This window comes from Rhinopithecus bieti, unplaced genomic scaffold (genome assembly GCF_001698545.2).
Source record: "Rhinopithecus bieti isolate Rb0 unplaced genomic scaffold, ASM169854v2 scaffold_15136, whole genome shotgun sequence".
Classification (NCBI taxonomy): domain Eukaryota; kingdom Metazoa; phylum Chordata; class Mammalia; order Primates; family Cercopithecidae; genus Rhinopithecus; species Rhinopithecus bieti.
The window spans coordinates 1,578,793-1,601,268 of record NW_016808217.1 but is presented as its reverse complement, the minus strand read 5'-3'; the positions used below and the strand labels follow the sequence as shown (position 1 = coordinate 1,601,268).

General features: G+C 44.7%; 1 protein-coding gene across 8 annotated transcripts in view; it reads right to left on the bottom strand.

Moving 5' to 3' along the window:
* Nucleotides 1-22,476, bottom strand: part of MTSS1 (MTSS I-BAR domain containing 1) — a 187,353-nt gene that overhangs the window by 148,874 nt on the left and 16,003 nt on the right. For all 8 annotated transcript variants that reach the window (XM_017885922.1, XM_017885926.1, XM_017885923.1 and 5 more), the window contains exons 2-3: nt 12,147-12,208; nt 7,540-7,613 (exon numbers count right to left, since the gene is read on the bottom strand). In XM_017885922.1, the coding sequence (XP_017741411.1) occupies nt 7,540-7,613; nt 12,147-12,208 (136 nt within the window). The remainder of the gene's footprint in view (nt 1-7,539; nt 7,614-12,146; nt 12,209-22,476) is intronic.

Sequence of the window (22,476 nt, the reverse complement as noted above, 5' to 3'; positions counted from 1 at the left end):
TTTTTTGAGACAAAGTCTCGCTCCATTACCCAGGCTGGAGTGCAGAGGCATGATCTCAGCTCATTGCAGCCTCCGCCTCCTGAGTTCAAGTGATTGTCATGCCTCAGCCTCCCAAGTAGCTGGAATTAAAGGCTCTCCAGCAAGCTCAGCTAATTTTTTTCCTATTTTTAGTAGAGCCAGGATTTCGCCATGTTGGCCAGGCTGGTCTCAAACTCCTGACATCAAGTGATCCACCCACCTCCGCCTCTCAAATGATTTGAACTTTACACATTATATGAATTTATCCAAGTATCATATGTACCCCCATAACATGTAGATTATTATTTATCAATCTTTAAAAAAAAAAAAAAGTTTGCTAGGTAGAAATACTAAGACTCTAATTACATGAAAGAGTTCTGGGCTTGAACACCAAAGTCAATCCTGAAGTTAAAGGCTAGTGAAGTCTCAATTAAACAATCTAGTTAAAATAAAACTCAGGAGCAAACAAGAGCAGTCTGGCTGGAGCCAGGAAACAGCCCAGCTGAGAACCCAAATAACCCAGCACCTTCTCCCCTCAGAGAGAAGATTCCCTCCCCTCCTCCACTCCATCCTTGAAGCAGGGTGGGTGCCTTCTACCTAGCTGTCCCTTGCACCAGAGACTTGACCTCAGGGAGGGGTCACCAAGATTCAAATTCTCAACTCCAGGGAGGAATCCTGCCAAGACCCCATCCCAACAGCCCCTTGCCCAAGAGCTGACGGGCTTCCCACCAGGATCCATGAGGGCTGCATGAAAGTGGAAGCTGCAGAGTCATTCATTCAGCAGATGGGTCTGTACCCTGCTGAAGGCTGGATACTCAGCATCTGGGAATGTGAGTTCTTCAGAAAGGAGCAGGCCCTGTTGGAGGTATTTGCAATCTGGTGGGGAAGATAGTGACAGCACAGCTAGGGGACTCCTCTAACCCCAGCATGTCCCCTGAGGCCCTGAGCAAGGACCCAGTTTACTTCCTGAGGGGAGACAAAGGTCTCACAAGTGATACAGCTCTTAAACCCCTGGGAGATCAGCAGCAGATCCTCATGCATACAAACAGGGTTAAGAGGGGGAGGGCTGGAAAGGGCATTCTGGGCCTGGAATGCACATGTGCCAGCAGATAGGGATCAAGGGTTTTAAGGGTTTCAGAAAACAGTGAGCAGTTCTTCCTGGGTGCAGTTGCCGGCCATGGGCAGGGAGCCACCATTGGACAGGTGGGTTACGGCAAGATGGCAAGAGGCTTTACGTGACAGCACAAACTTACCTCACTGGAGAGCAACATCTCCTGGAAAGCTTTTCAAAATTGGAGATTCTGGGGGTCTCACCTAGTTATTCTGATTCCACAGGAGTGACAGGGCCCTGAAATCTGTCCCTTAAAGTGAACTTCTGGAGTGACTGTGATGCCTAATGCCAGATCTGGAGACCATGGCATTTACCAAAATCTGTACTGCAAACGTGTAACACAATTGTAAGAACTAAACCGTCAGCAATTTTCTTCATCAACCTCGGCGATCCAGACTCGCTGACTAAAGCGCATGTCTGTTGGTCTAGCCTTCGATGCCTGTCCTAGAAGGTCCAGCATCCACCTGCCTTCCTCCTGCACACACTCAAGTCTGAGAAGAGGCCTCAACCCAAATGCCCATCTGTAATTTTCCCTTTTCTCTTCTAACCTTCTCTCTCCATTATCTTTGGCTTAATCTTACTTCCTCTACTTCCTTTGTCGTCAGAGCAAAAATTGGAAGCTCTAAAGATAATATAGAAAAGGAAATTTACACTGTCCAACTTCATTCATAGTTAATGAGCACCAAGGCAAGATTTAAAATCATAGAATATTAGAGCCAAAAAAAAATTACTTGTGATCATCTAGGCTCCTAGACCCTTTATAGGTGGGAAAATGGAAGCCCAGAGAAGGGAAATATTTACTCAAGATCAAATAGCTGCAAAGGCACAAAGTCAAACCTATGCATCCCAGATCCCAAGCTAGTGGTTACTCTCACTACCACATATAGACTTTTGTTATTTCAACTACGTAGATTATTTTTTGTGCTACACAGATTTTTTTTTAATGCATTCAGGATCAAAATGGGGAATAAAATTTGAACACCTGTAAGCCTGTGCCCTTACACATCAGGGACTTGCACGGAGTACGGAGTGGATGATACACTCCCTCTTAGTCAGCACTGGCCCATCCTGGCCACTGTGCCATCTGCTTGTGTCAGCAAGGGCCTTTGAAGAGCAGTGTTGTGTGACTCTCCTTTTCATCTGCCTGTGTGCCTCTGTAATTACTTTTATGGTTTTGAACAACCATCTCAGGAAACTTTAGATGATAATACATCCAATGCCTGAGGAAGACATTTCAGATTCTCAGAAGGAAGGAAATGGATCCAGGCAGACTAGATCATCTTTAATGTCCAGATTCTTTAAGTTGTTACCCTAAAAAGTAGGCATGATTTTAAGACTGAAAATCAGGATAGCTAGCCTTTATTGAATGTGTACCATGGGCTGGGCTCTGTTCTGAGTGGTTTATGTGTATTAAGTCTTTTTATTCTCACCATAGCCTATGTGGTAGGTACTTATCATCTTTTTCTTAATTTCCTTAATTTTCCTTTTCTTATTTTTTTAAGTAGCCCAGACAAATGCATGCCACTCAGTTCAAATATTTCTCAGCTCCTGTGAGAGCCACATGCTGGTCCATTATGGATGTGAAGGAAGCAGAGACTCTGCTCCAGAAAGCCTTGGGTTCCATGTCTACCAGATACCTAGAAACCAATTCTTTGTGTCTAATAATACAGAAAATGGTACTTTCATATTTAAAACAAATTGTATATTCATCCAGTGTCTAAAATCAACAAAATATGGAACTCTGTCTAGTGCTAATAAACTGGAATTCCATTATAGTTTAATTATTAACACAAATACACACATTATAATATCCACTTACACACTTTCATTTAAAAAACAATGAAAGCAATTAAGTTCTAACATATTTCCACATTTTCTGTTGAACAATAGGTACATAACGACTAGACTGATTTTGCTCTTATACTGACTAGTTTGCAAAGTTTTTCCTAAGTAAATTTTATTAATAGCTAGTGCAAAAGATTTCCTATAAAGGACAAAGACCACTCAAAGCTGTTTCCTTTTGGAAACAATATGAGATGCTAATATTTTGGAAACCAGAGCAACCTGCTTGCTTGAAATTCTGGGCACTTGCCCAGAAGAGATGTACTTAATAATAATTGTAATTCCCTCCTACCACTTCCATCATGAGAGACTTTTAAAAAAAAAACATGTAAAGGCTCTAAGCAAGGGAGTGAACCAAGGATACTCTTTCTGGAGAGGGTAGATATCAAATCACAAACTCTGTTAGAGTCACCGCCTACACCAACCCTAAGCCAAAATCTATTTGCTGCTGACCAAAACAGCTTGAAGCACTTTTTACAGATTATCATTTCCCTGGTGATCCATACATCATTAAAAATAGATCACTTGTAGGACTCCAAAAGGATATATACTTGGGCATTCATTGCAGCAGATCTTGTAGTAGCAAATATCTGGAGATAACCTAAATATCTATCAATAGAATAATGATTCAACTGTGCTATATTCAGACAGTGCTATATTCAGACAGTGCTATATTCAGAAATTCCATTTGGCCGCTAGAAAGAATCAGGTGGATCTATAGGTACTGGAAAGGTAACTATAATATACTATGCTGTAAAAAGCACAGGAACAATGTTTGTTAGGGGCTACCTTCTGAAAAAGGTCACACAGGTATATTTTATTCCATGTGTCATTCCACATATTGTGGAAAACTAGTTTTTTGTTTTTTGTTTTCTCCCAGGCATGTTTGTTTATATATGCAAAAACATCTGCAAATGACACTAAACCCAACTCCTGGGAGGGGCGGGGAGGTGGGGAGGGTAGATTTTACTTTATACACTTACTTCAATTTTTTTTTTTCTTTTGGACACAAAGTCTTGCTCTGTCGCCCAGGCTGGAGTGCAGTGGTACAATCTCGGCTCACTGCAACCTTCACCTCCCAAGTTCAAATGATTCTCCTGCCTCAGCCTCTCGAGTAGCTGGGATTACAGGTGCCCGCCCCTATGCCTGGCTGATTTTTATATTTTTAGTAGAGACAGGATTTCACCATATTGGTCAGGGTGGTCTCGAACTCCTGCCCTCAGGTAATCCACCCGCCTCAGCCTCCCAAATGCTGGGATTACAGGTGTGAGTCACCACACCCAGCCTACTTATTTCAATTTTTTAAACTAAAGAGAATGTTCTATTTTTTAAATTTTAAGCAAAATTAATAAAAGTCACTTCTGACACTTATTAAGAAGGATATTCAAGTTTCTCTTATCTCTGTAAAATATACCTTCTTTCTATCACCCATATACTTTTAGGTCATTTGAGAGTTCTCACACTCCCACATTCAATGAAAATAGTAGTACATATGGATTTTAAACAGAAAGTATCTGGCATCACTAAAAATGATCTGAAATCCAATGGTCTAAAAATATGTCAAAGCAACCGGGTGTGGTGGCTCACGCCTGTAATCCCAGGACTTTGGGAGGCCGAGGCGGGTGGATCACGAGGTCAGGAGTTCGAGACCAGTCTGGCCAACATGATGAAATCCTGTCTCTACTAAAAATACAAAAATTAGCCAGGCATGATGGTGGGCGCCTGTAATCTCACCTACTTGGGAGGCTGAGGCAGGAGAATCACTTGAACCCGAGAGGCAGAGGTTGCAGTGAGCCGACATCACGCCATTGCATTCCAGCCTAGGTGACAAGAGCAAGATTCTGCCTCAAAAAAAAAAAAAAAGTCAAAGCAGGGGTTTGTTCACTATGAGATTATTTGCCTTTGGTGAAATACATCACCCTCCAAACTACTACTCTACCCCCATCACTTCTGCAGTGAGGCTCTTTGGTTTCTTTTTGCACAAATAATGGCTGTTTTTCTTCCCTTCAAAGATGACAATGTCCAGACCCTCCAGTGTCCCGCCAGGAACCATTCTGGGAGCAGTATCTTCAAAATCCCAGGTCCCCACTACAGGAACTTATGGACAATCTGGGGATCTCTTTCCAGTCCATCTATAGGATCCATCCAAGAATTAAACATTAAAATACAAAAACATTATTATCATAGAGCCTCAAACAAGCAATGCCAGATATCTAAGTTCCTTAAAACAGTAGAGCAGCTTTCTTAAAAAAAAGACACATTCTGGGCCAGGCACGGTGGTGGCTCACGCCTGTAATCCCAGCACTATGGGAGGCCGAGGTGGGCAGATCACTTGAGGTCAGGAGTTGGAGACTAGCCTGGCTAACATGGTGAAACCCCATCTCTACTAAAAATACAAAAATTAGTTGGGCATGGTGGCACATGCCTGTAATCCCAGCTACACGGGAGGTCGAGGCAGGAGAATTGCTTGAATCTGGGGAGGCGGAGGTTGCAGTGAGCCAAGACTGCACGACTGCATTTCAGCCTGAGAGGCAGAGCGAGATTCTGCCGGGAAAAAAAAAAAAAAAAACCTATTCTGATGGCTATTACAGAAAGATATCAATATGGCTGGCAAGTCCAGTTCCAGACACTGCTGAAGTAGAAGAAAATATAAAATGCAATATTATTAACCCTGCAATGGTTTGCATATTAAGTTCTTCTTTACGGCTGTATTTTCTCAAGTTTCTATAACAGACACACATAAGCTATGGAATTTTGTTAAAGGACTTTTAAAAAGATACTGGTTAAGATCCACACCAAGTTGACATACTGGATGAAGAAACCATGGTTCTAATTTCTCTGTTGCATTCTCCACGGGAACGTTGTAAAACCCTGTTGGCATCCTGGAAATGAGAAATGTTACCTGCCCTAGGAAAACCTCCTCCACTCCCTGAGTTAATTGCTCACTGTTCTATATTCCCCAGCACTTTGTTCTACAACGATTACCATACCAAACATATTATTTCTATGCTGAAATTCTTTATTTACACATCTCATTTTCCCCACTCAATTGTAAGCCCCTCCAGGACAAGGAGAGTCATATTGCTTTTTGTGGTCCCATGATAGTGCCTGAAATAAAAGGAGTTTGTTCAATGAATGAGAAGGGTTCTTGCTGCAAATTCATTCAAATATTTAATTAAGCACCCGTGATAAATGAGTATCACTGCACTGAAGGTACCCATCAGGTGGTTCAGAGAAACTTTCACGTGCCTGGGAGCAGTCCCCAACACTTGCCAACCCAAATTTACCAATGTCACCAAATTTACCAATGTCACCGCGACAATGAAAAGAACAGGCCTATAGCTGTCGGTGCAACAAGGAGACCCAGAAAGACAACGCAAAGTAAGAGGCAGGAGAGAGTAGCTGCATTACAAGGAAAAGGAAAGCACCCTCCTCCCTTTGAATAGGGGAACCATCTGTTACTGGTCATGTTGCATGCATTTCTTTTCTTTTCCTTTTTTTTTTTTTTTTTTTTTTTTTTTAAAAAGTTTCCTTTTTGCCCAGGGGGGGGGGGTAATTTTTTTTTTTTTTTTTTTTTTTTTTTTTTTTTTTTTTTTTGAGACGGAGTCTCTCTCTGTCTCCCAGGGTGGAGTGCAGTGGCGCGATCTCGGCTNTTTTCCTTTTTTTTTTTTTTTTTTTTTTTTTGAGACAGAGTCTCACTGTTGCCCAGGCTGGAGTGCTAATTTTTGTATTTTTAGTAGAGATGGGGTTTCGCCATGTTGGCCAGGTTAGTCTCGAACTCCTGACCTCAAGTGATCTACCTCGGATCTCTTGCCTCGGCCTCCCAAAGTGCTGGGATTACAGGCATGAGCCACTGCACCCAACCATAATGTTGCATTTCTAAAGATGGTCAGGCATATGGGGCATTCATTTTCTTTTTATACTTTTCACATGTTATAAATAACCTTTCTATGATTCAGTACTTGCTGAAGCCATTAAATTTTTTTCATTGATTTAATAAACATACTTTGAACATCTCCTATGCTCTAGGCACTATGTTTTGGGGTTGCAGATGTGAATAAGTCATAGTCTCTATCTCAACAGGTTTGCAGTCAAATGTGAGGGACACATAAATAGATACAACACAATGAGATCCTTATTTTAAAAGGGTTCCTCATTTTATGGAAACTCAGAAAAATGGTCTATCCAATCATTCATACTGCTTCCCATTTCACGAGCAAACAAGGAAAACTCATGTAAGGAGGAAAACACAAATTGCAACCAAAGGCCTAGCTCAAGGTTCCACAACCAGCACGTCATTAAAGTGATCAAAAAATCCATCAAGCCAACTCATGCAGAAACAGTGGTTCACTTTCTTCCTTTTTCATTCTTCTTCACGTGTGCTTTATTATCGGGAAAACTAGTTGCAACTTCTAATATGTGGAATCCCACAGAGTTTTAAAAAATGGGAAAATACGAGTCAGCTCAGCTCTGATAACTTAAACTGCATCTTCTTGTGCAGCCACCCCAGGGGAAGAAACCACGTGCTGAATGCAGTTAACGCTGGGAGTCAGCCTCCATCTGCTTACCACGTGTGTTGGTGGCCATGTCCGCCACTTTCTGAAAGGCGTCCAAGAAGGCAGCTGCTGCTACTACTGTTGTCCTGAAATGCAAACAGATAACAAAAGCATGAGGAATGTCTCTCCCTAGCAAATTCATTACTGCTCAAGGCCTAATACCTCTGCTAAGGAGTACATGTAACCTTCCTCCAGAAATAACTCAACTGAGCATGGACAACCATTGGCTTGTTGAACCCACTTTTTCCCAAGTACTCCACTCAAATAATATCCAGTTCATTTGGTGTTAAATGCTAGTAGCCCTTCCCATTCCATTTCATCTGACTGTATAAAACCATTACCAGGGCCAGGCGTGGTGGCTCACCCCTGTATTCCTGGCACTTTGGGAGGCTGAGGCAGGTGGATTACTTGAGATCAGGAGTTCGAGACCAACCTAGCCAAGATGGTGAAACCCCGTGTCTACTAAAAATACAAAAAATTAGCCAGGCATGGTGGCATGCACCTATAATCCCAGCTACTTGGGAGGCTCAGGCAGGAGAATCACTTGAGCCCAGGAGGCAGAGGTTGCAGTGAGCCGAGATCACGACACTGCACTCCAGTCTAGGTGACAGAGCAAGACTCTGTCTCAAAAAAAAAAAAAAAAAAAAAAAAACCAGGAAAACAAACAACAAAACCTATCATCAGGCAAAATTTTCTACAGGAGGAAAACAGAGGCATTTCTACCTAAAAGAAAAAATAAAACATTAAAAAATAGAAGTGGTAGAGGTGAAATTAATTTTGGAGTAGGAAAGCAATATATACATATGCACATTAGTTGGGGGAAGGAATCTGGGAGACAGATCATGTAGTTCAAACAGTTCGTTTTTAGGAACAGGAAAACGGAGGCCACAAATACAAGGCCACGAACACAGCCCTAGTTCATACCAGAGCTGGGCCAAGTATCCCAGCCTCATGACTCACAGGCTTAGGTTTGACTCACTATAAAACAAGATCCTGGCAGTGTGACTTTTCTCCCGAGATCCTGGTTATAATGAAACTGAGATACTACTGTTTCAACCGAATCTGCCAAATTCCTACAAGTTGAGAATGGGGAGAAGATACTATAGTCATTTATGTCCTAGAAATCATTCTGGGCTCTTCATATTTTTTTGGACACAAGATGCTCTGAGCCCCCTGTGGTCTACCGGTTCCAAAAGTCATGACATAAGGCACCATTCAGTGTAGTCAATACTCCAACCCAGGGCCATGGATTCCACACAAACAAGTCCCAGAACTAGAATTCAAGGACTTTACAATCAAACTTGTAACTAAATGTTAGTTTTCAAGTATTTCTTATATAACTCCAGTCTTTACTGAGTGTTCCTAGGGATGCAAAGTTGCTGAAGGAAGCATAACAATAAGGACTTGAAAGGGAAGATTTCAAAATAGAGAAAAATGAAACCAGCTGTAGTGGCTCATGTCTGTAATCCCAGCACTTTGGAAAGCTGAGGTGGGAGGATCACTTGAGCTCAGGAGTTTGAGACCAGCCTGGGCAACATACTAAGACTCCATCTCTACAAAAAAAAAAAAAGTGTTTTTAAATTAGCCAGGCACAGTGGTGCATGCCTGTAGTCCCAGCTACTCAGGAGGCTGAGGCGGGATGACTACTTGAGCCCAGGAGGTCAAGGGTGCAGTGAGCCATGGCTGCACCACTGTACTCCAGCCTAGGTGACAGAGCAATACCCTCTCTCAAAAAGAAAGAGAAAAGAAAAAAGAAAGAAAAAAGGAAAGGAATGGCCTTTAAACATAAGCAACAGTAGCTTTGAAACAAAAGGTTCCTGGAAGGTGCTGGAAGCAGATCCTGGGAAAATCTAGGCAACAGTCCCTTAGAGCCAAACTTCAAAATGAGGCCTGTTATTTTCCAGTAGAGCAACGAAACATTCTGCTCAAAATTTTTAAAAATAATGACATACACATACACAAAACCACTTTGAAGCATATTTTTTAAAGAGTTGACATCAAACACAAACCCTGGAAAAATTAGCTTTATCAAACATCTTGGGATTTATAAATAGCTGGTTCTGATTTACAATTAATATCTGACACAATGGCTGGATTTATTCTCATCCAACTCAACGCGAATCATCCAAATTTAATGAACCAGCTGTAGAGGTGTCTTGTGTATTACACAGTCACCAGGGCTCCACTGAAAATTAGGATGGTGATCAGTTTCGAGGCTTTTAAATGGCAGTCATATTTCACTGTCTGACATAGTCACAAGACATCTTGGCCCTCTCTAATGGGGCAGAGCAAACTTGTAACCAACAGAAGCACAGAGGAGTGATTCAGCTTAAATATACCAAGGCTTCTATGCCTCTTCTGCAATCTAAACTTCATCCTTTTTCTAATACACAAAATTAAACCATGTGCATGAGGCCCCTATATTGCTCTCAGCCCTGTACTATTAGTTTAACAAAATAATAAAGAAATGGTCCCTGCCTTCAGGACAAAATATTGTTTAATAATATAAAATGTATCCTGTACCAGTAGGGATAGGTTAAGATTACTTTAAATTTTACTTTATATGTTTAAGACAGCTGATCCGTCCATTACTTTAAGCTTCAAGATCCTCACTGATAAAAGGGGAAGATAACAATTTTCTTGGTCTACCCTGAAAGCCTGCCAGACAGTTAAATGAGGCTGAATCTTAAAAAAGTAGGGGGAAATATATTTAAATGTTTTACTGTATTACTACAGGAGGAGACCTCCCACAGGATGGAGATGAAGTTACCTAAAATAAATGGTAATCATGGCAGACATGGAGGTGGGAGTAGATACAGCTAAATAAGGTGAGGCTGGTGAAGGACTCAGGTGAGGAGCCCTGAATCCTGAGCAGGGGAGGTGGGATCTGATCCAGCAGAAAGTAATTACAAGCGCTTAAGCAGGGCTTAAGTACAGGACTTGACAACTGGGGAAGGTACGGTATTCCAAGTTCACTGTCCATCTGAGGCTCCAGTTCATGGATGGAAATCCCAGGCCCCAAACAAAACTGAAGGAATGAAAGAAAAAAGACCCACCCTTCCCAAGTTCTTTAGTCTATAGGGCGCCATGGACCCTCCAGTCCTACAGCTAACACTCTGGGCAGTGACCCCTGGTGTCCACAGGCAAAGGCCCGAGAGCATCACATCACCCCTCTCCCACCTCTCTGTCGTCCACATGGCTATTTATCCTGGAAAACCCATGCCTGCCCTGTTCTCTGAATCATCTTCCTCCATCCAAACCAGCCAATGTCATCCCCTAAATGCCGTGAACCAGGACCATCAAAATAATTCCTTTTTAAAATGTCCTATCCTTCATGAAGCACCCACTAAGTGTAACTGCATCCCTTCACCACAATGATTTAAAAGGGTAGAGCTTTAACAAGAAGATGCCGACATACTTTCTATTTCATATCACATGATATATGAACAAGCACGAGACTAGGCGATCACAGCCCCTTAGAGCTCAGCACTGGATCTTGTTTAGGCAGCTTTACGGAGGCATAATTTACATACCATAAAATACACCCTTTTTCAGGGTATGAGTCAATGATTTTTAGTAAATTTGGAGTTGTACAACCATTACCACAATCCAATTATAGAACATTTCCACCAACCCAAAAGATCTATCTTACCCACTTGTCACTCTCCTTCTTCACCCTATCCCCAGGCAACCACTGATTGACATCACTCTATAGATATGCTTTTGATAGATATTTCATGTAAATGGAATTATACAATAGTCAACACAAGGTTTTATTTTATTTTAGATGGAGTCTTGCTCTTGTCGCCCAGGCTGCAGTGCAATGGCATGATCTCAGTTCACTGCAACCTCCACCTCCCAGGTTCAAGCGAGTCTCCTGCCTCAGCCTCCCAAGTAGCTGGGATTACAGGTACCCGTCACCATGCCCAGCTAATTTTTGTATTTTTAGTAGAGACGGGGTTTTGCCTTGTTGGCCAGTCTGGTCTCGAACTCCTGACCTTCTGACCCGCCTACCTCAGTCTCCCAAAGTGCTGGGATTACAGGCATGAGCCACCGCACCAATTTTAAACTCTAATGTGGAGTTAAAAAAAAACAACACAAGGTTTTAAACTCCATGTGGAGAGGCAGTAAGCAGAATGGAGAACATGGACTCAAGCCACAGAGCCAAATCCTTGCTCCGCCATTTACTAGTGATGTGACTATGGATAAGTTATTTAACTTTCCTGTGCCTCAGTTTCCTCATCAGTAAAATGGGGATAATAATAGCATGTACCTCATGGGGTTATGAGATTTAAACCATTAACAAATGCCTGGCACATAGCGAGCAACACAGAAATGTTACCTGTCGCTACCTTACATACAGTACCTACCTCATTTGACTCTCAAAATTCCTAAGGAAGGAGGCAAAGCAGACATGAATGAGTCCCATTTTACATATGGGAATCAGGACCCAGGATATATGGCTACATGTGATCATGCTCCAATCAGAACCCACCACATGCTTCCCTATCTGTAGCACTTCCTGAATCAACTCTAATCAATCTGTATTTTGGTCTGTCCCACTCCATCCTTGTCTGAGGATGTTGCCCTTTTCCTATAGAACACATGCTTCTACTTACCGAAGCTGGGACTGCAGCTTTCCTGCTTTGTTTATGAAATCTTCCCAAACTGGATAGCTCCCCTGTGACAAATCAAAGACATCAGTAAGTCACACTGCGACAGACATCTGATTACTACATTAACAGAACACCCAATTCCAATCATGCAGGGAACAATCTGTGTATGTTCTCTTCCTTTGCAGGTCTGCGATATGTTTCCTGGATTTTATATACATGTATTGGCTCAGGAATCAGTTTAGAATGTGCTCAGTTCCTGTAATCTTATAAATACTACAAACATCAACTGAACTAGTTTGGCAGAACCTCACACATACACTTTTGAGTTGTTAGATGGTGGATCCAAATTTAAGGTGTACAGAACATGTAAGGTTCCACCCTGAACCACCTGCTCATGCAACATGGCCCTGGCTGTTCTCCCCCTTGCCCCAAACAGCACAAGGGAGGGAACTGGAGTGATTAGGGCTCTTCCCCAGGACAAGTGGTTACAGAAAGCATTAATTAGACTATCAGAATCTCAAGGTTAGAAAGTTACCTAATGCAGCAGCTCATCTGATGGCTGAAGCCCAACACCTAGGGACAGCATAGCAACAGGTGGTTCCCCAACACACTTCAGCTAACAGGGAACTCATCACCTTCCCAGGGTAGCCCATTATCAGCTACCCTGTCCTTGATGTTCATGCAGTTCTAGCTGTAACCTTCTGGGAGCCCTCAGTTAAGATCAATAATCCTGCCTCCACATGAAGTCTTTTCAAAATTCAGTTTCACATCCAACCCCATTTCTCCCCGGGACCCTGCTTCACACCCCGACAGCATCCCAGAGACACCCATCGTGTCTCTCTACTCTTCCTCTAAGTATGGTGCACAGACACAAACTCAAATCTGCAGGTGCAAGTCCGACAGGGCAAAGCAGAGCGGGGACCGACATCTCCCTTCCTACACATGTTAAATTTATATCAAGATCAAACAGCCCACCAACCAAGAGGTGACTCAAAATCAACCCAGAAAAGGTGAAACAATGGGCTGAGAAGTGGTGTGTGGCATTGATCATTTAAGTACAGAACTAAGGGCCGGGCGCCGTGGCTTACAGCTGTAATTCCAACACTTTAGGAGGCCAAGGTGGGTGGACCGCTTAAGGCCAGGAGATCGAGATCAGCCCGGCCAACGTGGTGAAACCCAGTCTCTACCAAAAATACAAAAATTAGCCAGGCATGGCGGCGCATGCCTGTAGTCCCAGCTACTCAGGAGGCTGAGGCATGAGAATCACCTGAGCCTGGGAGACAGAGGTTACGGTGAGCTGAGATCATATCACTGCACTCCAGCCTGGGCAACAGAGCAAGGCTCTGTCTCAAAAAACAAAATAAAATAAAATAAAACAAAACTAAGACTAAACAACTGGGGATTATGTTTGCAGAATAGAGTGTAAATGTTATGAACCTTGACAAGGTAAAAACAATATATGCCACCTCTTGGTTTCCTTGTTAAGGAAAGGAGGAAGAAATTATAATGAGGTTAATCAACTCATCTTTCATTACAGAAGACCAATCAAAACTGTCTAAAACTGCAACCCAGCTAAAACATAACAGTTTTACCTTCCTAATGGTATTAATCATCATTTTTTCTTACCCTTAGAGCAGGTTCTCAGCCTCAACACTACAGACATTTGGGGCCAGAAAATTCTTTGTCTTGGGGGCTGTCCTGCACATTTAAGATGTTTAGCAGTATCCCTATCTTCCATTGACTAGATGCCGGTGTTCCCCACCCCTATTTGGGACAACCAAAATGAGACATTGCCAGATGGCCCCTAGGGGACAAAATCACGCCCAGTCAAGAACCACTGCTTTAAGGCACATCAGAGAAATCAACTTAAAGAAAGTGGTGAAGAACCAATTACAGTATTACTTCACTTCAGTTTCATTTTCTTCTGCTAAATAAGTACAACTAAGTATGTTTTTTCAAAAGATCATGCATAGCACTCATTATAACAAGGAACACCTAGTTATAGAATTGCCTATTTATATACTTCTGTAGTTGTCAATTCTGTCTGAAAATGTACATAGAGATATCTGGAAAACTGTCTACAAAATATTAAAACAGGTTACTTCTGGGAGTTAAAATCTAGACCAATGTGTTGCTTTCTCCTTTGTACTTTCCTTTATGGCTAGAGTCTTGTGAGTTTTCTTTATAAGGGTCATGTATCATTTTAATGAAAACAATAAAGTCACTACATTTTTTAAAACTTCAGATCAAATTAGAGGTTCTGGCAACAACAGCACCATGAATTTACAATCCACCCAAACTCTAAAGTCTGTTTCACACATGCTACTAGATCACATCCATCAGTTCTGCCTTCATGCATTTGAGACCTGCTTGGCCCAAGTGCAGGTTTCTGGATTTATCCCTCTAAGTGGCAATTCGCCCCTACGGAAAACTAAGTTACAGCTGGGCAAGAATCCTGGTTGGCTGGCTGGCTCCTGGCAGAGGTCCTTTGGCTACACTCCCCCGAGCTATCTGTCAACCACACCTGTGGTGAGAGATCTTGTTTCCCCCCCAGCCACCGGCACGCCCGCCACCGAATAGACATAGCCTCCGTCCCCAGTTTGTGCCCTGGGGTTACTTCCACCCAAAAGCAAAACTGTACATTAACTTATGTCAAATGAAAACTTGTGAGAGAGCTCAGGCTATCAATGAAGGCCCATCAAGACATAGTGGAAACTCCAATTACGATACCCAACATACATATCATTTTTTTAATCCAGTCCAGATAAGAACGCCCTGTGTACACCTACATCCAATTAAAGAGATAAGGGCCAAGATCAGAGTCCTCAGGATGGCCACTGGAGATCTCTGTCCAGAGGGACAGCAGTTGGCACCTCTAAGAACACAAAGGTTCAAGCAACCAATAGCAGCTTCATCTGACCATTCCTTCTCTTTCTGAGCCACAAGACATGACGAAAAGCTTTCAGAGAAATCTGAGCACATTCAGAAACACTGCTCACCTACTTCTAGGCAAAGGTGCCACCATCTCTCAGCTACACAAGGAAGAAGGACCAGAGAACCAGACCTTCCTCTCTCAAACACCAACCACTCCCATTCAGGGAGCCCTGGAGAAATATTATTAAGATGATCAAAGTATTTCTTAAGAAAAAGGTGGGCCGGGGCAGTGGCTCACACCTGTAATCCTAGCACTTTGGGAAGCCGAGGCAGGAGGATCACTTGAGCCCAGGAGTTCGAGACCAGCCTGGACAACATGGTGAGACCCCCATCTCTAAAAAAAAAAAAAACACCCCAGGCCAGTCACAATGGCTCACGCCTGTAATCCCAGCATTTTGGGAAACTGAGGCAAGTGGGCAAGTGGATCAGGAGGTCAGGAGTTCAAGACCAGCCTGGCCAAGATGGTGAAACCCATCTCTACTAAAAATACAAAAATTAGCTTGGCATGATAGCAGGCACCTGTAATCCCAGTTACTCAGGAGGCTGAGGTAGAGAATTGCTTGAACCCAGAAAGCGGAGGTTGCAGTGAGCCGAGATCACACCATTGCACTCTGGCCTGGGCAAAAGAGCGAGACTCCATCTCAACAGAAAAAAAAAAAACCTAGCTGGGTGCTGTGGCGCATGCCTGTGGTCCCAGCTACTAAGGAGGCTGAGGTGGGAAAATTGCTTGAGCCTGGAAGATCGAGAATGCAGTGAGCTGTGATTGTGCCACCGCACTCCAGCCTGGGCAACAGAGCAAGACCCTGTCTCAAAGTAAAAAAGTCAAAGGAAAAGGTGAGGCATGTTCATTGAGAACATGCAGAACTGGCCAGTGGCCTGGGCAGGGAGCTCTGGGTCCTGAGGTCTAGTCACAGCCCTACCAGTCATGGACTAGGGGAAATCATTTCACCTCTCAGGGATCATTCCCTTAAAATGATGATAACCAAAACCAATAATTCCATCACCATTACCAACACCACCAATTACTGAACACTGAAAGAATGAAGGAGATGAATAAAGAATGCAAGTACAGAAGCCCAATCTTTTGGATTGAACTTCAGCTCTCCCATTTGCTATGCGACACTGGGCAAGTCATTTGACCTCTGCGTGGGTTTAAGTCACGTCTTCACAGGGCTGGGATGAGGAATGGATGAAGTCATATACAGAAAGTGTTCGGTGCAGTGCCTAGCACGGCGGAAGTGCTCAACAAACATTTGATATGAGGGATCCAAGCGGCCATAGGCTCTGAGTAATCTCCTTTAGGATGTGTGGGGGACAAACAGTAAAGTCTCTCTAAGTCAGACTGTCCATCCAGACTGGAACCCCCCTTTCTGAGTCCTCGGGGTGGAACCAGCCAATGTGGGAAGCGTCTGCACCTCCCTATTAGTGAACCATGGTTAGGCAGAAACAGACCAAGGCAAGGGCAGGTGGGTGTTCAGTGCCAGATGATTTCTCTGCTGCTGCTAAGCAAATGGCAGGGTGGAGTACTCAACCCCGAGGTGAGTGTGCCTGAAAAAGACGACTACTCAAACCACTGAAGAAACTTCTTATCTGCCCCCACTCGGAGCATCACTTCAGTCTTTACCAAATTAGCAACAAAAGGAGGGGTCACCTTTCTAGTCGAGGGGTACAGCTAACAGCTCCCCGCCTACGAACACCCACCCAGCCAGAAGGTTGCCCAAAGCAGCTTGTTCCTGACTTAATGATACCTGACAGTCTATCAAAGAAAGTCAGGCCCACCTGTTTTAGGCAATATATAATTTAATAGATTCTAAAAAAAGAAAAAAATCAACTTCTAAGAATGGAAGACAAAAACCTCCTTGTGGAGAAATGAAAAAATAAAAGTGAGTAAATGTTATTAACATGTAAAGGCAAGGTGATGTTGGGTTGTTCCAGATATTTTTGCAAGTTTCTTTCAAGGAAAAAAGAAGTTTCTACCCACCTGAGAGCAGTTTTACTATAATAATTCAAGCTCAGTGGAAGTAAGAAAGGAGGAAGGAGGTAACTGTAGAAAGATTGAAAGGCAGCAGAGAAAAAGTCCTGCCTTTTGGACAGCAAGACTACACAAAGGAGACCATACTCAAGTTTCCAAAGAAACCCGCAACCCGAGACACTGGAAGCTCTTAGAGCCTTTCAGGAAGCAATTCCCCAACTGTCCTTGGTTTTTGCATCTGCATCCACCGACCAAGAAGTCCCCAGAAAGTTCATTCCTGAGGTTGCTGGCTGAGCTCTGTCCACATTTGAGGAAATTCCTCGGAATGCACTCCCAGAGCCGTGAAAACGATTCAACACAGACCCCACTGTGGATTTCACCCGAGAACACACAAAGGCTTCACAACGATCCAGACAGACCCAAATCAAAGAAAACAAAACTCCCACTGCACCCCGGCTTCTGCCAAGTCCAAAGTCACGAGGCAAAACAAGAAGATGCTCCTCCTCCAGGAGCCCCCTGAATTTCTTCAGAGAGGAGAGCAGGGAGTTTCTGGAACCCTTGGCAGTGAGTTGGTTGAAAATACAACTCAGATTACGCTGGGTTCTAAGAAAGGAAAAGGCCCCTATTAAAGAGAAGGGAAGAGAAAGCCAGTTTGTTCACAAGCGTATAAAGAGGACTCCCTCCATCAAACTGCATGGCAGTCTCACTTCCTTGGGTGAGAGATGGGGCTTCCCTGAATGCATGATCTCACCCACACTCCCCACACACACCACACCCTGTGGCTGCTTCTCTTCAAACCTCCAGGGGGATTCAGCAATCTTGAAAACTCCTATTCAGCCATCACTACCCAGCTGTGACACCTCTTCTGGAATATTCTCTGACACACCCCCTTCCCACCTACCCTCTGGGTTAGCTGCGCCTACTCCCCAACTCATCACATCATACAGTTTGCTGTCTATGAGCCTAAGGGCTTCCCCTGGTGGACTGTGGGACAAGGACAGAGAAATGAAGGGAAGAAGGAAAAGTACTTCCGGTAGGGGGTGCACCTGACACAAAAGGAGGCAGGGGACACCGACCAGCTCTCTCCAAGGGACACTGGAGTGGCACATTTATGCTGGCCACTCCTCCAGGCAGAACATGGGCAAAGTGGCCCAGGTGGGCAAGGGCAGCCTTCCAGGACAAGACCCAGGGTGGGGTCTTGGCACAGCCAAGGAAGACCAGGGTGGCCTTCATTCAGTGAGTGACATAAATTCCAGACCAGCCAGGTGATGGGAGAACCTGGCTAATGGTCACATACCTGGCATCACTCTGGTTCCTGGGGGAAAGCGGAAAATAATGAAGTCACTTTCTTAGTTTTTAGGAAAAAAAGCCTCCTAAATGTCCTTCACCTGAGGAGTTTGGTGGCCACCTAAACAAATCCACAAGTTGGCCTCCCCACCCCACCCTCAAAGTGGAGCTTGGGAGATACCCCCGAGTGCCTCTCCTCATCTTCCTCCTCTTCCTCCACTTTCCCTAGAGCCAGGACCCACGGCAGGCCATTTGCCTGACACAAGCAAGGCACAGCAGTCAGCCAACAGCCATTCTGGCTTATGGTTGTTTGGCTTCGTTTTGTTTTGTATTAAACAGAGGCCCAGGACGGCATCCCACACACGGTGCAGAGAACAACTGTGTGTAACTCATCAGCACGGCTGGTGACCGGTGCTCCATAAATAATGCAGCAACTGCCTCTCCCAGCCCAGCCCCACCGGGACAGCTGAGGAAATTCGACACCACATGGCCACACAAGGAACAGAGAGGGGCTGGGCACTGTGGCTGCCAGAGAAAGGACAACTTGGAGGAGCCACAGAACTAGGGAGGACTCACGTGAGGAGGAGGAGTTCAGTTCAGGGGAGAGTCAAGGAGGAACCAGAAGAGCAGAGGCTCTAGAGAGTGGGGTTCCAGCTCAAAGGCCTTTGTTCTGCCCAAAAGGTGCCAGACAGAGGCTGGTTCACCAGTGGATCTGGCTGAGAAATCAAGCCGTGGGGTATATGACCAGCCAGGTAACTTCCCAAGTATCTCTGTTCACCTTGACAAGCATCACTGTCATCACCATCATCATGAAGCATCACCACTTTCTAAAGAGTTGCCAGGCGCCAGGTGTATATATTAGCCCTTCCCAAGCTGTAATTTACAAATCCATCACCTGGGGAGCTTGCAGACAGGCAGGTTCTGATTTGCTTGGTCGAGGCGGGTCCGTTTAATCTGAGAGGTGCTGCTGTTCCTGGTCCACAGACCACTCTCTAAGAAGCCCAACTTGACCTGCATTCTCACTGCATCCTCACAGCAGCCCAGGCAGGCAGATGCTGCTGTTATTTTAGAGCTGAGGAAACTGACGCCCAGAGAGGTTGGAGCAGAGAGCTCCAGGTTGCAATTGGATGCCAGATCCGACTTTGCAGCCCAAGTGTTCGCTGATTCTGGGAAGTGCAAGTAACCACATGAACAGAGCCAGCCTCCTCCAGCCCAGCCCAGCCCAGCCCAGCCCAGTCCCAGGGCTGCAAATAGCGGCTTAGACAGCAGGTTGGGTCGCACTTTATATGTGGGTCCTTTAGGAGCCCAGACAAGGTAGAGCAGAAGAGGACAAGGGTGCCCTGCACACATGGCACCTGATTACAACTGCAGATGGCCCAGAGGGATTGTAATGTCACCCTAGAAATGGTCAGGACCCCCAACCACATAAAAAAGAAAGCACGAGGCTGGGCACAGTGCCTCACTCCTGTACTCCTACTCCTAGCACTTTGGAAGGCTGAGGCAGATGGATCACCCGAGCTCAGGAGTTCGAGACCAGCCTGGGGAACATGGCAAAACCCCATCTCTAATAAAAATACAAAAAATTAGTGCAGCATGGTGGCACACGTCTGTAATCCCAGTTACTCAGGCGGCTAAGGCATGAAAATCGCTAAAGCCCAGGAGGCAGAGGTTACAATGAGCTGAGATCACGCCACTGCACTCCAGCCTAGGCGACAGAACGAGGCTGTCTCAGGAAAAAAAAAAAAAAAAAAGAAAGAAAACACAAAACACACAACAAAGAGAAATGTCTTGGGTAGAAAAATGCCTGTTAGAAACGCACAGAGAGGTTCACAGCTGTTGGCACCTGTGGTATGATTATGGATAATTTTATCCCATCTTGGTTTTCTGTGAACACACAAACTGATCTTCTTCTACCAGGAGATCAACAGAGTCAATCTGGGAGGGGCTCTTAAATCTCCAGCTGCCACGGCCACCCCTGCCGCCATGACTCCTTCCCAGGTCTGTGGAGACCTCAGCAGGGCGAGTGTGAGGAACGTAGCCAACAGCATCCTTCGTCTTCTTCCACTGGGTATACTCTGGATGAGCTCAGCCTTCAGGTTACCCTGAAGCTGCTTTACGCAGCTTCCAGAGGAGGCTGGCACCTTCTGACCTACGCAGGAGTGGCTCTGGCCTCCCTGCTTCTTTAAGCATGAAGCAGGAATCCACTCAGCTTCCAGAAGTGGGTGTGTGGGATGACAGAAAGGGCCCATGAATGCCTGTCATAGCTTTGTCCCCAAAACCACCCTTCCCCACCCAATCCTGTGAGATGAAGGACTCCTAAGATCCTCAGATGAAAGGCACCGGGTAAGCCCATCCATGATAAATACCATTCCTGGGCTTTTATTCTCTGACTGGGGCTTGCCTAATCCACTAATTATCCCTGTCCATCAAGCAGATGACAGCCTTGGGGATAATCAATGGTTGCTTCCTCGCCCGCCCACCCTCACCCACTTGCCCAAGCACACGAGCAATAAACATGCCTATGAAAAGGAAGACTGAACCACAAAAGGTGCTCCCTCCGTCCATCCGTCCATCTCCCCTCCCAAACTTCTCCACTTGTAACTATTAACACCCGAACCAAACAAATCAAGGATATCAAGCTGTTTTCTGACATCTGGGTGTCTCCACTTAAAATAAAAAGAACCAAACAAATATGTCAACCGTATCTTCCAAGTCATTTTATTTCTTAAGTTCTCCACCAGGAAGTATTCCTTTCTGTATCCTGAGCTGTCCAACAGGGGAGCTCCACATGAGGTTATTTAAAGTATGATTAGGCCGGGCACGGTGGCTCACACCTGTAATCCCAGCACTTTGGGAGGCCGAGACGGGCAGATCACGAGGTCAGGAGATCGAGACCATCCTGGCTAACACAGTGAAACCCCGTTTCTACTAAAAAATACAAAAAAACTAGCCGGGCAAGGTGGCGGGCGCCTGTAGTCCCCGCTATTCAGGAGGCTGAGGCAGGAGAATGGCGTAAACCCGGGAGGCGGAGATTGCAGCAAGCTGAGACCCGGCCACTGCACTCCAGCCTGGGTGACAGAGCGAGATTCTGTCTCAAAAAAAAAAACAAAAACAAAAAAAAATAAAGTATGATTATATAAAATGTAAAATTCAGTTGTTCAGCCCACTAGCCATACCTCAAGTGCTCTGCAGTGGCTAGTGGCTACCATACTGGACAGCACAGACACAGAACATCTCTATCACTGCAGAAAGTTCTATTGGACAGCAATGGCCACCCCACGTCAATGGCACCCCTTAGGGTGTCGCTACCTCAGGGTGCTCTACAACCACAGCTAGGCTTTTGGTTCTATTTTTTAACTACTATAAAATATATGTATGTGTTCCATGCTCCACATTTCTTGAAAAACAGAATCCCTCTTCTTTTTCATCCCCTAAATTCAACTCATTCCCCAATTTTGGGTTTGTTTGTTTTGAGACAGAGTCTTACTCTGTCACTCAGGCTGGAAGTGCGGTGGTGTGATATCGGCTCACTGCAACCTCCGACTATGGGGTTCAAGAGATTCTCCTGCCTCACCCTCCCAAATAGCTGGGATTATAGGCGTGCACCACCACATCTGGCTATTTTTTGTATTTTTAGTAGAGATAGGGTTTTGCTATGTTGGCCAGGCTGGTCTCGAACTCCTGACCTCAGAAGATCTGCCCACCTCAGCCTCTCAAAGAGCTGGGATTACAGGCATGAGCCACTGATGCTGGCCTGTTTTTTTGTTTTGAGACAGGGTCTCACTTTGTCATCAAGGCTGGAGTGCAGTGGCACAATATCAGCTCACTGCAGCCTCGACTTCCCAGGCCCCTCACTGCAGCCTCGACTTCCCAGGTCCAAGTGATCCTCCTGCCTCCGTCCCCCAAGTAGCTGGGACAACAGGTAAACACTACCACACCAGACTAATTTTTGTATTTTTAGTAGAAGTGGGTTTCGCCATGTTGCCCAGGCTGGTCTCAAACTCCTGGATTCAAGCAATCTGGCCTCCCAACATGTTGCGATTACAAGTGAGAGCCATGGCCATTACTGCCATGACATTTCCTTTATTATTTCAGATAGTTCCTCCCATCAAAAGAGAGAGGAAGAGGTTTATGGTAAGT